This window comes from Loxodonta africana, chromosome 3 (assembly GCF_030014295.1).
Source record: "Loxodonta africana isolate mLoxAfr1 chromosome 3, mLoxAfr1.hap2, whole genome shotgun sequence".
Classification (NCBI taxonomy): Eukaryota; Metazoa; Chordata; class Mammalia; order Proboscidea; family Elephantidae; genus Loxodonta; species Loxodonta africana.
This window is the reverse complement of record NC_087344.1, coordinates 186,595,380-186,609,117: the sequence shown is the minus strand read 5'-3', so window position 1 is coordinate 186,609,117 and position 13,738 is coordinate 186,595,380. Positions and strand designations below refer to the sequence as shown.

At 48.4% G+C, this 13,738-nt stretch overlaps 2 protein-coding genes across 4 annotated transcripts; one reads left to right on the top strand and one right to left on the bottom strand.

The window, feature by feature from the left end:
• Positions 1 to 1,447: 1,447 nt before the first annotated feature.
• JTB (jumping translocation breakpoint) lies at positions 1,448 to 3,744 on the top strand. 2 transcript variants are annotated; one of them, XM_003415093.4, is made up of 6 exons: positions 1,449 to 1,678; positions 1,948 to 2,049; positions 2,199 to 2,236; positions 2,450 to 2,532; positions 2,949 to 3,028; positions 3,419 to 3,744. In XM_003415093.4, the coding sequence occupies exons 2-6, from the start codon at positions 1,967 to 1,969 to the stop codon at positions 3,573 to 3,575; spliced, it is 441 nt and encodes a 146-aa protein (XP_003415141.1). In that variant the 5' UTR covers positions 1,449 to 1,678; positions 1,948 to 1,966; the 3' UTR covers positions 3,576 to 3,744. The 2 variants fall into 2 exon arrangements, with proteins under 2 accessions (XP_023409765.1, XP_003415141.1); XM_023553997.2 differs by having other exon boundaries at positions 1,448 to 2,049.
• A 134-nt stretch (positions 3,745 to 3,878) lies between these two features.
• On the bottom strand, positions 3,879 to 13,694 carry CREB3L4 (cAMP responsive element binding protein 3 like 4). Of its 2 annotated transcripts, XM_003415092.4 has the most exons (10): positions 8,331 to 13,694; positions 8,024 to 8,201; positions 7,352 to 7,589; positions 7,076 to 7,197; positions 5,368 to 5,460; positions 5,130 to 5,236; positions 4,937 to 5,005; positions 4,732 to 4,816; positions 4,469 to 4,565; positions 3,879 to 4,332 (listed from the first exon to the last, which is right to left on the bottom strand). In XM_003415092.4, exons 2-10 carry the CDS (start codon positions 8,195 to 8,197, stop codon positions 4,139 to 4,141), a joined length of 1,179 nt encoding a protein of 392 aa, XP_003415140.1. In that variant the 5' UTR covers positions 8,198 to 8,201; positions 8,331 to 13,694; the 3' UTR covers positions 3,879 to 4,138. The 2 variants fall into 2 exon arrangements, with proteins under 2 accessions (XP_003415140.1, XP_023409764.1); XM_023553996.2 differs by lacking the exon at positions 8,331 to 13,694 and having other exon boundaries at positions 8,024 to 8,319.
• Positions 13,695 to 13,738: the final 44 nt, after the last annotated feature.

The window sequence follows — 13,738 nt, the reverse complement described above, 5'->3', positions numbered from 1 at the left end:
AACTCTGTGGAGCGGTTGTACTCTAACACATGGGGTTGCCATGAGTCAGAACTGACTCCACTGTAACAGGCTTTTTTGTTTTTAACCTATCTACTGAACATCCTTGGAAACTCTATGGGGCAGTTCTACTCTGTCCTATAGGATTGCTACGAGTTGGAATCGACTTGACAGCACTGGGTTTTACTGGGTACTGAACATCTGGAAACCCTGGTGGTGTAGTGGTTAAGTGCTATGGCTGCTAACCAAAAGGCTGGCAGTTTGAATCCACCAGGTGCTCCTTGGAAACCCTACGGGGCAGTTCTACTCTGTCCTATAGGATAGCTATGAATCAGAATCAACTCGACAGCAATGGGTTGTTTTTATGTGTACTGAACATCTAAGAAAACTAAACGCACAACAGTCCGGTTTTCAGGGAGGCTGCATACGAGGAAAACGATGGCAAAATTAGAACAGTGACTAATACGTTACCAGACAGTAAAGCATGATGAACCCTGAGTGTGAGGAGTCAAGACACTGTAGTTCTGGGCAGATATCAAGGTTTAACTTTATGAGGATGGAAAGCAGGCATAACTCTCTAGCCTGGAAGTTGAAAGTCTCACTACTCCTATTCACTAGCTGGGTGACCTTGGACAAGTCACTTATACTCTCTGAAGTTACTCATAAAACAGGGATAATATCAACTCTGCCTCCCTAGGATTATTGAGAAGATCAAAATGGGTTAAATGTTAAATTCAAAAAGTGTGGTAGAAATATGGGGCAACATTATTGGGAAAGAATAAAGAATTTCCATACACATTTCATTTGAACACTGCAAAAAAACGTAGAAATGCATACTAGCATTTTCATTTTACACGTGACACTGAAAGCCACATATTGTCCTAAGGTCACATAAGCACCTGAGCCTAGACTTCCCAGAACTTCAAATCTCATGCTCTGTTCATTGCACAAGTGATTATTCCATATTATGCAGCAGCAAAGGAGAGCTGAGAACTCTTGGGGACCAGCTCTGGGAAGTGGTTTAGCAATTACCATGAGGGGAGGTGACGTCCTTCATCTATACAGAGTAGAGAGGTAACGCAGAGACAGAAGTTTAACGTTCACCTTGTGTGTGTCTCAGGTATTCCCGCTCCTGCAGAGAGGCGAGTGTTCAGTCAGTTTTCCCTCCATCCCTGGACTGCCAACTCGGATTCTCCACTAGATCGTTGGGACAGGGAGGGAGGTTGGGGAAAGGTGTCAGAAAAGCTTAAGCTTAATGTAAATCCTAGGGTTTTAAGGAAAGAGCAAAGTCCTAGGAGGGAGACGTATTATCTCCTTGCTCATTAGCCGGGAATGAACAAAGTCAGGCGACAATCCAGAGAGCAGCGAACCAACAACCCAAGCAAGCCTGGATCACCGCCATTTCCCCCGTTCTGGCCAAAGACTACCAGGACCATAATGCAACGGTACGCCGAGCCAATGGGCCACCTCTCGCTGCACAGACGCTGTGAAACCTGAGTCCCAGTCAGCAACGGGCGAAGCGCTGCCAGCTCTTAAAGACTACAAGACCCAGCGAGCGACAATTCGCGTGCCACGGTCTCGAACGACCGGTTTCGTTCGGAAAAACCGGGCCCCGTTGGCGGACGCAGCACCCCAGAATCCCCCGCGGGACAAGATGGCCGCGGTGAGAGCGGAAACGGAGGTGAGGGCGTCCTAGGCTCGTACGCCTCGTCGGGCCTTTCATCAAAGAAACTTGAGGTTCCGGGAGAGGGAAACTCACGTCCGTATCTAACAGATGCTTTTTCACTTTTTCGCTGTGGTCATGGGGACGTCCGATAGAGCCTTTGTCCCGATAGGCAAGCCCAGAATTCCGCAGTCCTGACCTGGAACCTCCGGGAGAGCCGCAGAGTGTCACCTCTGTGCTCTAAAGGAGGCACGAGGCCAGTCAAACAGGTCCCTCTGTCCCGACAGGTGCGACACTGAGCATCCCATGCGTGCGGGCGCAGGGAGGCATGGCCTCCCCCAGGGCCGCCGCCTCTGCTGGTTGCTCTGCGCGTTCGCCTTGAAGTTCTGGTGAGGAGTTGCTGAGGAATGGGAAAGGGTGGGGACCGGATCGTCCCCGCCCCCGGGGTTGGGGGAGACTCTGTCCCTGGGCCGCGGGGGTGCGGGCTCTCAGTTTCTGGCGTCTGACTTCTGCCGCTCCCCTCCTTTACCCCCTGCAGCCAAGCAGAGGCTCCAGTCCCGGAGGAGAAGCAGTCAGGTTAGTGATGGCCTGGGAACCCGACGCCCACCATAGCTTTTTTTTTTTTTTTTTCCTATTACGTCCTCCCATTTATGGAAAGCACAGGTGGAAAGGGGCAGCACCGCATGGCATAAGGGCATTCATTCGCTATGCTGGGAGGTTGGATAGGCAGAGCCTTTGTGAGAAATTTTCTCTGAATGGTCCGGGGCTGGGATTTCTCTCTCCCTTTAGTGAGCGCCGCAAACTTGCAATGCTGGCTGGTGGAAGAGTTTGTGGTGACTGAAGAGTGTGGCCCATGTTCTAATTTCCAAGCTGTGAGTATCTGTTTTGACTATCTCATTTCTCACATCCAACCAGCCCCTAAGTCTCACTAAGTGTGCCTTTGGATTGTCTTCTTTTTTCTTGCAGTCCAAATCAGAACTTGCCTTCCCTGTGAAAATGTGCCATCTTCTTTCCGAGTTAATGGCATTATTCAGCTGCTAACCATATTCTGTTCATTTTTTACTACAGCAGGCTCTGTAATCTGTTCCCTCCTTTCCTAGAGTATTGCTTCTGAAGTAAAACACATTCCTAGTCATGTAACCACCATCCCCATCAGAACTCTTCATTAATTCTCTTGACACCGGCTCTGAGCCATAGCACCTGGGCACTTTCCCCTTCCGAATGGCAGCCTTTCTGTTTCTCCTTGCTGCCCCTTGCTAACATGTCCTCTGGCCTTTTCTCCTGGCAGAAAACAATCCCCGAGTGCAGCTCCACAGGGTATGTGGAGAAAATCACCTGCAGCTCATCTAAGAGGAATGAGCTCAAAAGGCAAGTGCTGTTTCTCTTCCCTCAAAACTTTGAAGACCACCTCCTCTGCTCCTATAGCTTTAGGCACATGGTCCCACCTCTTCTGGTCTGGAGGTAGCATGGCATATTGGGAAACGCAGAGATTTGAAGTCAAATTACTAGAACACAAGTCCCAGCCCTATTCCTTAGCCTTATGGTATTGGCCATATTTTCTCATCAGGAAAATCAATTAATTTTACTTTTGCTTGCCTTACCAGTAGAGAAATTAAATGATAAATTTGACAGGGATTTATGTAGTCTGGTCTCCTCTTTTCCTCTTGGGTATATCTTGGTGAGACTGAAGTGGAAGGGATATTAGAGGGGGAAGCTGGTTGGCCTTTTCTGGAAATAACTGTTCTTTCCTGCCCTTAGTTGTCGCTCAGCAGTGATGGAAAAACGCTTGTTCTGGAAATTCGAAGGTGCTGTTGTGGGTGTGGCCTTGGTCTTCGCTTGCCTTGTCATCATTCGCCAGCGACTATTGGACAGAAAGGCTCTGGAGAAGGTCCGGAAGCAAATCGAATCCATATAGCCACATTCCACCCTTTTATCCTAGGTCTCAGAGACCCCACCTCAGACAAAGTGGAATGGACTGACTTGTGCCCCTGATTCTTCAGAACCTTGGGGTGGTACCCTCTCTTTGCCCATTTTCTTCCAGATCATTAATGAGGAGAATAAAGAGTAAAAGAGTTTGTTTCTTCCCTGCTGCAATTTGGTTTGAGGCAGGCAGTCATGGGAGGCAGAGAGGGAAAAAGGGTGGCAACTTTAGGCCCCAGTTTACTAAGTACCTATATTCCCTTTCTTCTACTATTTGTTAAAAACTTCCTGAATACAATTTCAGCTAAAAAGTTTATTTCTCAGCTAAAACTTCAGTTATCCCTCAACCCTCTCCCCCCAAAAGAAATAAAATCACAGATACATAATAATAGTATTTGACGTGCCCTCCTCACGTAGACAGTCCTGAAGTGATTCAAACCCCTCAGTGCAAAGACCTCTGAGTAGGAATCCCAGGAGGAGGCAGAACTGTAGAGGAGCCCTGGAGTCCTTTTGGTGATCGGGAAGTGGGCCAGGAAGGAGGGTGGTTCCTGCTCCAGCTCACATCTCATCTGCATGCAGCACAGATCTGAGGAGCCTGCTGGCACCTGTCTTTCCTCCCATCTTCTCAAGCCATGTCCTTGCTGAGTCATTTGCACCCTTGGCCACAGGTGGCCCCCTCAGTCTGGACTCTACCAATAGGGTCTCCAGATTTTCTGGCATGTCCTTGTGGGTCAGGATATTTCTGGAAACCACTGTGGGATGAAGGAAAAAGGGCAGTAGTAGAATGCTCCACTATGTTCAAAAGGACCTTCCTCCTGCTTCTTGACTACTGTGGAGAACAGAGCCTCCCCTTGCTCACCAAGGGACCTCCCTGCCCTTGCATCTCACCTCCATGAGGCTGGTAATCCTCAGGCCCAGCTTCTGGTAGACCCTGAAAGGGGCTGAGGCTGGGCAGGATAATGAGAGCCAGGGAAAAAAGAAGGATCTAGAAGGAAGCAAGAGGACATTTGGGCCGTGGGACAGTAAACGAAAGGAGCAGAGTGAACGGAGGGGCTTTGGAGTCATCAGGGATGGGAAGATAGGTGTGGCTGGGGAGTGGGGTATCAGGATGGGAGTGTGGGGGAGATGGGAGGTAGATAGACTGAAGGTACCAGAACACAGGTGCTGGTCTGGGCAGCTTTGTTGGAAGTTTGAGCAATGAGTGTCTGGAGCTGGCGAAGCTGAGCCACCAGGGAGCTGGGAAAGGAGGAATGAAGAGTCAGTATCTCCCAGGAACCAAAGGCCACAAATGGGGCCCCAGTGTGCTGTTCTTTTCCCCCAGCACACATCACTCGTGCACGCTAGGCTTTCACTCACATGTTGTGCCTTTCCAGCTCCTGCACTTTTGTCTGTAGTTCCTGGTTCTGTGCAGAACAGGTAGCCACCCTAGGGGGTGTGGAAAGATGGGACAAAACTCGGCAATCATGTGAACCCTGACCTTGTCTGTCTTGGTGAGGAAAGGGGTCCAGACATGGTCCCCAGGAAGCCAGAAATGTGAACCCAAACGTACCTGTTCTCTAGCCCGTCGATGTACTCTTTCTTCCTCCGCCGACTGTCCTGAGCCGACTGCTTATTACGGATTTTCCTTCTGACCTTTTTCAGGACTTTTTCCTCTGCCTGAGGGCCCATGATGTGTCAGTCCTAGGACCTTTACCTCCCCAAACTCCCCTACTCTTCTCTGGAATCCTGGCTCCTAAGAAGCTATGGTGGGGCCTTAGCTTGGGATACCCTTTGGGTAAGCATGTTACCTTGGTGAGGGGCAGGTGAGAGGGCAGGGAGACCCCTTCCTGCCCCAGCAGATGCTTCTCTTCATCTGTCAGAAACAAGGTTTGACTTGGAAGCTGGCGGAGGACAGGAAAAATGAGACGGGAGTGGGGAGAGGGTCATCTGATACTCAGCACCCAAGTTTCTCCCCCTGCCTGCCTTCTGGAGAGTATTTCCCATTTGCACTGGGGAATAACTCGGGACAGAGACCTTAATTCAGACCCCAAGGTTATGCCAGGCTCTGGATCTGAGAAGGAAGAGAGGAGGTGTTTTTGTCATATCCTTTTCTCACAGACAAGACCTTGGTATGCTGAGGAAACTAGAGGGGGCCAGCTCCGGTCTGAGTCTCCCCAGACCTTAGGGGCATGGAAAGAGGACCTGAAGGAACTCACTGTGGTGGAGTTTGCTTAATCTTACAGCAGGCAGGCAAATGATACACTTTCATCCACTAACTTCCTTTTGACAAGTATGTTATCCAATTCCCTATCAACCACAGGGTGTGCCCCTAGAGCAGTGGCCCATTGTCCCTAGGATTTGAACCTTACTTTACAAACTGAGGCTCTGCCCTCTTTCAGACAAGGAACTGCCCAAGGGCTGCCAGACTGAACGACTCACAGCAAAGTATTTGGGGGAAGGTAGATGGCTTCTGTGGTTAACCTGAGCCCACAACTGAGTAATTTGCCTTTCTAACTAATACTCCTTTTGTAAGATTTACGCTTCACTTTGTGACTTAAGGAGAATTTGCTTTGGCTTTTGCCTCCGGGTGGTCTTTGGCTTTTAGCTAAAGGATTTCTTCTATCTCTGCCTTTTGCTGATGCTCCCTTCTTGCTCCTGCTTCTGTTTGGTGGGAGTATTAGAGAAGTGTCCTTCCCAATCCACCTAGTTAAAATCTCAGAGTGAGGCCTAAAGGGTTTTATTTGAAACAATAATAAACTCCTCAGGTGCTTCCGATACACACCCAAGCTTAGAAGCCTCAGACTTTTTAAGGTCCCCTCAATCCAAGATTTCTAGGATTCTAAGATGCTTGGCTTCTTGTCCTTGCTTCACCAGAGATTTGCAGGGGAGCTAGAACCTGTTCCCTGCCTTTTGGGTACAAGGAATACTTTCCAGGGTAAAGGGAGGAATGGTGACCCGAGCTTAACCTCCTCTCCACCGTCACTACAGGAACCAGCATAGTCAGCCTTGGGAAGGTATCTGAGGTGGTTAGCTGTGCTTTCATCACTCAGCTACCCTGTAGCCCAGGCCAGTGGGTGCCTGCTGGGGCAATTGTTCCAATGGAAACATTGTTGCAGTTGCTTCTCCTCCTTCACCCCATCCCCAGCAACCAGCTGGATCCCCAGGGGGCCTGTCCCATTTCCGTGTCCTGACCTAAGGCTGGCACAATGACTCTGGATGAGCATACAGAGCACACGAGGTCTGTGCTTTCTTCTGAGCCCTGTCCCCAGATTCCTTCACCCCACCTTCTTAACTGAGACATCATCACCTTACCCCCAAGGGCTTCTGTCTCCCTTGTCCTTTCCTGCTTCAAAAGTTGCCCATGTCTCCCTAGTCTTCAGGCCTTGAACCACAAAATTTGGGACAAATGCAGAGTTCATCAGCAGTTTCCCCCTCTGTCATTCTGTTCTCCCTCATCTATGCAGGTATATATGTGTGTGTCACGGGGCACTGGATCCAGCTGATCCCAAGACTCACCAGGATTGCAGGAGGCCCTGGGGCTATGGTGCCTGCTCTGGGCAGGATGTGGGCATGAGCATCAAGGGGCAGCTCGCTGACCATGCAGGCATCAGGCATCATAAATGGAGGGCTCCACTGATCTGAGGGAGACACAGGTGGCTAGGGGAAAAGAGTTGGAGGATGTACCCTAATGGCAGCAGGGGCTGGGTAGTGGCACAGATTGGGGAAACCCCCTTAGTCCCAGGGCCAGGGCAGGACCTCAAGGACATTGTCCCCTTCCCACAGAGAACTGACCTAGCTGAATGGAAATGAGCCCTACAGCTGGTCCAGCTTCCCCCTGCATGCTCTCCAGGGCCCCTGCCTCATAGACAACCTCATAGAGGGCAGGGGAACTGGGGACAGGGGGACTGTCTGGACGGCCAGGGTCCTCTGAGATGCCACTATCACTGCCAGGAGATGCTTCTGAGCAGTACACCTCATTGGGATCAATGAAAAGCTTCAGGAAGTCTTCAGGCTCACTCTCTTGAAGACCCTACAGTAAGAGAGAGTATGTGTGTACAGGGAAGAATTCTGAAAGTCCTACCTGGTGGCACAGTGTTAAGAGCTCTGCTGCTAACTGAAAGGTCACCAGTTCAAACCCACCAGCCGCTCCACAGAAGAAAGATGTGGCATTCTGCTTCTGTGAAGATTTACAGCCTTAGAAATCCTATGGGGCAGTTCTACTCTGTTCTATAGGGTCACTGAATCCGAATTGACTTGATGGCAATGGGAAACCTAACATCAAACCTAGATCACTCATGCTTCAGTTTCCACCGCTTCTCTCTTTGGGCATGGGGATAATTATAACTCACTATTTTGGGGCCTGTCTTTTCTGACCTTCGTCCAAGTGGAGGCCGAAGCCTCTTGGCACTTCCGATCACAGAGTTGTGTTTCAACCCCATCCCCACCCCCACCCATCACACTCACACAACCATGGCCCCCACTGGACGTCCAGCCTTGCAGCCCTTGTTCTTGTTGCCTAGTCACTGAGACCTCTGGAGGGGGACAGGGGAGTCCTAGCTCCTGGAAGGATCCTGTCGAGAAGACATCTTCTGGGGGTTCTAGCCACACGTCCAACAAGTCAGAGTTTCCGAGGCTCATCCTTCTGAAGCGAGAAGTGTTTGTGTGCGGGAGGGGGAAACTGCAGAAGGAGGACAATGCCCCCCACCCCACCTTCTAGGTTCCTCAGGTTCCCTCCTCTGTTATCCCCTTCCTCACCTGCCCACCCCCTCACCTGTCACCTGGAGATTTCGCCTCTGGCCTTATCTCTCTGGTTCAGACAAATGGGCCCCCTTGGGTATTACCTGTTCTGAAGAAGCCCAGCCCGGCCAAGGCAGCCTAGCCCGCTGACGGCCCCAAACACTACACCTTTTCTTCCCTCCAGGATCTCGCATCCTGGACCTGCCCTGCCAAACTCCGCCCCCAGCCTTACGCCAGGAAAGTGGGTTGCACCTAGCCAGGAGCTGCGGAAGAGGCGCTGTATCTGGGAGCAGGGGATTAAGGGGCTGAAAGTCCACAAACCATATTTAAGGAAAACATAGGTAGCCACGCCCTTTCTGCCTCAGTTTCTCGCAGCAATATTAAATCTTCTTGAGGGTTTGGTGGAAAAAATTTTTTTTTAATTTTTCTTACAGGGAAGGGTAGAAATGGCTGTGGCTGGAGCACAAGACGCCTGAGTATCTGTTCTTTGGGCATCGCTTTTATAAGTGAGAGAGCACAACAGGGCTGAAAACAAAACGGGAGAACCAAGACATTTGTCCAAGATTTACGGAGGAGGCTTCCTTTCTGTCCTCCCAGAAGGTTTTGAGGGGCAGAGTATCGAACCAATGGAATTACCGGCCCAAGGCAGGCTCCGCCCCAACTGGTCGGAATAGACCGTCAGAGAAAAAGCCAGGCAAATACGGGGGGAGTACTTATTTGTCAGGCGGGGATTGGGTTTCACGGGACCAAGGGGCGGGGCTAGAGTCGAAAAAAAAGTTCTAAGGAAGTTAGGGGAAAGTTCCGAGAATGTGGGTAGGAGAGGCCGGGTTTGGTTTCGCTTAGCACGTGACTGCAAAGTCAAGGTTACCTAGGCGGGGAGTAAATAATCAGTTGACCCATATTACGTGACAGAGTGTTGGCTCAGCAGGCGGAAAATTGCGCAATCGCTGGATGCCTGAGTCCGTAATCTGTGCATCATTATGCTATTGATAAAGAACAGCGGTTACAGAGGGACCAAAGAAAAAAACAACCATACCCGTTGCCATCGAGCCCATGCCGACTCACAGCGACCCTATAGCGACCCCATAGGACACAGTAGAACTGTCCCACAGGGGTTCCAAGGCTGTGATCTTTATGGAAGCTGACTGCCACATCTTTCTCCCGCAAGAGCTGCTAGTGGGTTGGAACTGCTGACCTTTCGGCTGAATGCATAATCATTGCACCACCAGGGCTCCTCAACAGAGGGACAGGGTCTGGGAAACTGCAGAAGTTTTTTTTTTTTTTTTTAAGCCCTTTGCCTTATCGTTTGCGTCTGATTACCAACACTATAGGTCCCTTATTTGTATAGTTCACAAAATATTTCCTAAACATTGTTCCCTCAATTAATCTACAACAGCTCTGAGGCAGATGGGGCTAGTAATACTTCACCCATATTACCAACAATGAGACACAGAGGGATCAATGACAAGAAAGTAGTGTTATGGATTGAATTGTGTCCCCCCAAAAAAACAAGTGTTGTAGATAACCCCTATGTACCTATAGTTAAAATCCCGTTAGAGAATGGGTTTTCTTTGTTATGTAAATGAGACTGTATTAGTTTAAGGTGTATTTTAAGTCAATCTCTTTTGAGATATAAAAAAGATTAAACAAGCAAGTGAGCAAGCAAAGATGGAGAAGAGGGATGCCAAGTCACATGAAGATCACCCAGGAGCAGAAGTTCGAAAGAGACAAGGATTCCTCCAGAGGCGATAGAGAGAAAGCCCTTCGCTACAGCCAGCACCCTAAATTCAGACTTCTAGCCTCCTAAACTATGAGAAAATAAATTTTTGTTTCTTAAAGCCATCCATTTGTGGCATTTCTATTATAGCAGCACTAGATAACTAAGACAAGTAACCTGTTGCCCTCGAGTTGATTCCAGCTCATAGCGACCCTACAGGACAGAGTGGAACTGCCCCATAGAGTTCCCAAGGAACAGGTAAGACAAGTAGTAACACCAAAACTCAGGGTTTTGTTTGTTTGTTTGTTTTGCCTCATTCTAGTGTCTAATGGTCCAGGAATTCACTTCAAATAAAATTATGCAGCTGTATGGATGTAGGTATGATTTTCATCTGTCTGCCTCTCCAGTAGTACCCCAGGTAAAGGGTAGCTGCGTGGGTAAAGCAGGAAAGTTGGAGTGTCAATCCAGAATTTAAACTGGTATTAATTCTTGCAAAGATTTGAATGGGCTGAGGGTAAAGACAGGAACAGGATCTAACATTTACTGAGTAATTATTATATGTCAGCAATTTTCACATTACTCATAATCCTCATAGGGACTCAGAGTTGGTAGAGAGAAGTTAATTTTCTCAAGATTTGAATGTCTGAGCCCTTGTTCTTCACATCATACCAAGCTGCCTTTCTAGGACTTTCTCAAATTTCTCAAGCCTGTCTTTCCTGCTCATCTTCTGCCTGAATCCTGCTCAAGTAACAAAAAGACAAAGCAGGCTTCCTAGATTGATGCAGAACTCTAAGGAAAGCAGAGCTGTCCTTGCTTAGCTCTTCCCTAGAGCAAGAAGGTAATTAAATGTTTGGGCATGTGCAGAGATGATTAAATGGAAAAAGAGTCAGCTTCAGCTAGTGCTAGAATTGGAAGGAATCTCTGCTACCATCTGCTTGTCTAATTTCCCGCTTTTCTCTGATTGATTAAGCATCAGAGTGGGAAAATGACTTACCGAAGCTCACATATCGAATTAAAATAGAGCTAGGACCTAAGTCCAGGTGTCCTGACTCCCAGATCATGATTACATGTTAACGTTACTAATTACCAGTCTTGAGAGCATAATTTGCCACAGACAAACTATACCATATATATTTCCTTGAATAATCTAGTATTGCCTCTAATAGTAATTTTTTTTTTTTTAATTAAGAGCTTGGAGTAGCAATGATTATTATTATTACCTGGTGGGACTCCAGCACCACATTTCACTTCCCTCCTGATCTTAGAGCACTATATAATTCCTTTCTCAGAGGCCCTTTCCCTCAATGAGTCCTCACATTCCCTCTTTACTTAAAGAAGTTGCTAGCTTCCATTTCCAGAGTGATATCAGAGGTGTCACCGTCCTTTCTTCAGGCAATGTCTTAGTTATCTAGTGCTGCTCTAACAGAAATACCACAAGTGGGTGGCTTTAACAAACAGGAATTTATTTTCTCATAGTTTAGGAGGCTGGAAGTCTGAATTCAGGGTGCCAGCTCTCAGGGAGGGCTCTCTGTCTGCTCTGGGGGAAGTTCCTTGTCTCTTTTCAGCTTTTATTCTTAGGTTCCTTGGCAATCACGTGGCATGCTTCTTCCTCTGTTTGTGCTTGCTTGCTTAATTTCCTCTTTTATATCTCAAAAGAGATTGATTTAAGACATGCCCTACACTAATACTGCGTCTTTAACATAAAAAAGAAAACCCATTCCCAAATGAGATTATAAAAGACAGGTATCCAAAACCCAAACCAAACCGATTGCTGTTGAGGCAATTCCTACCAACAGCAACTCTATAGGACAGGGTAGAATTGCCCTATAGGGTTCCAAGGCTGTAAATCTTTAAGTCAGCTGATTGTCACATGTTCCTCCTGCAGAGTGGCTGTTGGGTTCGAACCAGCAACCTTATAACTGGTTAGCAGCCTAGCAGCCGAGTGCTTAACGACTGCACCACCAGGGCTCCTTCACCACAGGTATAAGGGTTAGAATTTATGACACATTTTGTTGGGACACAATTCAATCCATAACAGGCAATAAGGCTTTTTTGCCTTTGCAAAAAGAATTATCAGAATACGCTGAGCCGCCTTCTTTATTTTCCTTTGTACCCTCCCCTCCCCTAAGGTTAGAAGAGGTTTTTGGGAAAAGAGGATCCAAGCTGAGGAAACAGTGAAGATCCTGAAGTGATAATACCTTGGTACTTTCAAGGAACAGTAAGAAAGCCCATGTGTTGGAGAGGTGGAGATTGAGAGCTGAGGTTGGAGAGAACCCTTTGGGCATGATAAGAATGGCAAGTTGGCTGTGCTGAGAGAGGCTACAGAAATAAGCCCAGGCTGGAACCAAATTACTGGGGTGAGGGCTGGGGACCATGGTCTTGGGGAACATCTAGCTCAATTGGCATAACGTAGTTCATAAAGAAAATGTTCTACCTCCTGCTTTGGTGAGTAGCGTCTGGGGCCTTAAAAGCTTGTGAGTGGCCACCTAAGATACTCCACTGGTCTCACCCAATTTGGAGCAAGGGAGAATGAAGAAAACCAAAGACAAAAGGGAAAGATTAGTCTAAAAGACTACCACAACTACCACAGCCTCCACCAGACTGAGTCCAGCACAACTAGATGGCGCCCAGCTACCACCACCTCTGTCTGGGACCCTCTTTTGTGATCCCGTCACAAAATTCTAACACACACACACAAACACCAGACTTACTGGAGAAACCTTGAGAGTATGGCCACCGGACACCCTTTTAGCTCAGCAATGAATTCACTCGTGAGATTCATCCTTCAGCCAAAGACTACCCACTGCCATTGAGTCCATTCTGGCTCATAGCGACCCTATAGAACAGAGTAGAAGTGCCCCACAGAGTTTCCAAGGAGCGCCTGGTGGATAAACTGCTGACCTTTTGGTTAGCAGTTGTAGCTCTTAACCACTATGCCACCACTGTTTCCAGCCAAAGATGAGACAGGCCCAGAAAACAAACAAGACAAAATGGGCACACCAGCCCAGGCACAAGAAGGAGAAGGCAGAAGGGGACAGGAAAGCTGATAAAGGGGGAGCCAATGTTGAGGAGAGGACAGTGTTGACATGTTGTGGGGTTGGCAACCAATGTCACAAAACAGTATGTATATTTTTTAATGAGAAACTAGTTTACTCTGTAAATCTTCATCTGAAGTACAATTAAAAAAAATCGTAGCTAAAAAAAATTAGCTCAGGCCATCGGTCCTGAGGAAGGGATAATTTTCAGGAAATGTCCGCTCTGTTTTTCCCCTTTCCCGCTTCTGCATTATCTTTTCTTTCGTGTGGGTGACCGTGGAGGGAAGTCAGGAGAAGGAAGTCAGTTTTAAGACGGGAAATGCCTTTCCTTCGGCGCCTTAGTGCACTGAAGGGGTCTTAGAGTTCTCTAAGAGATAAGATAAGGAGACTTTGGCCCAAGGCCAGGCAGAAGTCCTGGAAGTAGACGTGGGGCGAAAGGCTTGGAAATGTGGGGTGGGGGTGGGGGAGACAGAGTTAGGGCAAGCGAAGAAGCAACAGCCTTGCCCGCTGAAACTCTAGCTTCCTCTTTAAAAAATCTCCCAAATGACCAATTTATTCACCACCCAGCTCGGGCCCACCAAACCCCCACAGCTGCGCCCCAGGTTCGCACTCCCTGAGTCCTCTTCTCGTCCCCTCCCTAGCTCTCTCACTCTCGGCTCGCCCCCTCCTCCGCCCGCCTCCCGCCGCCGA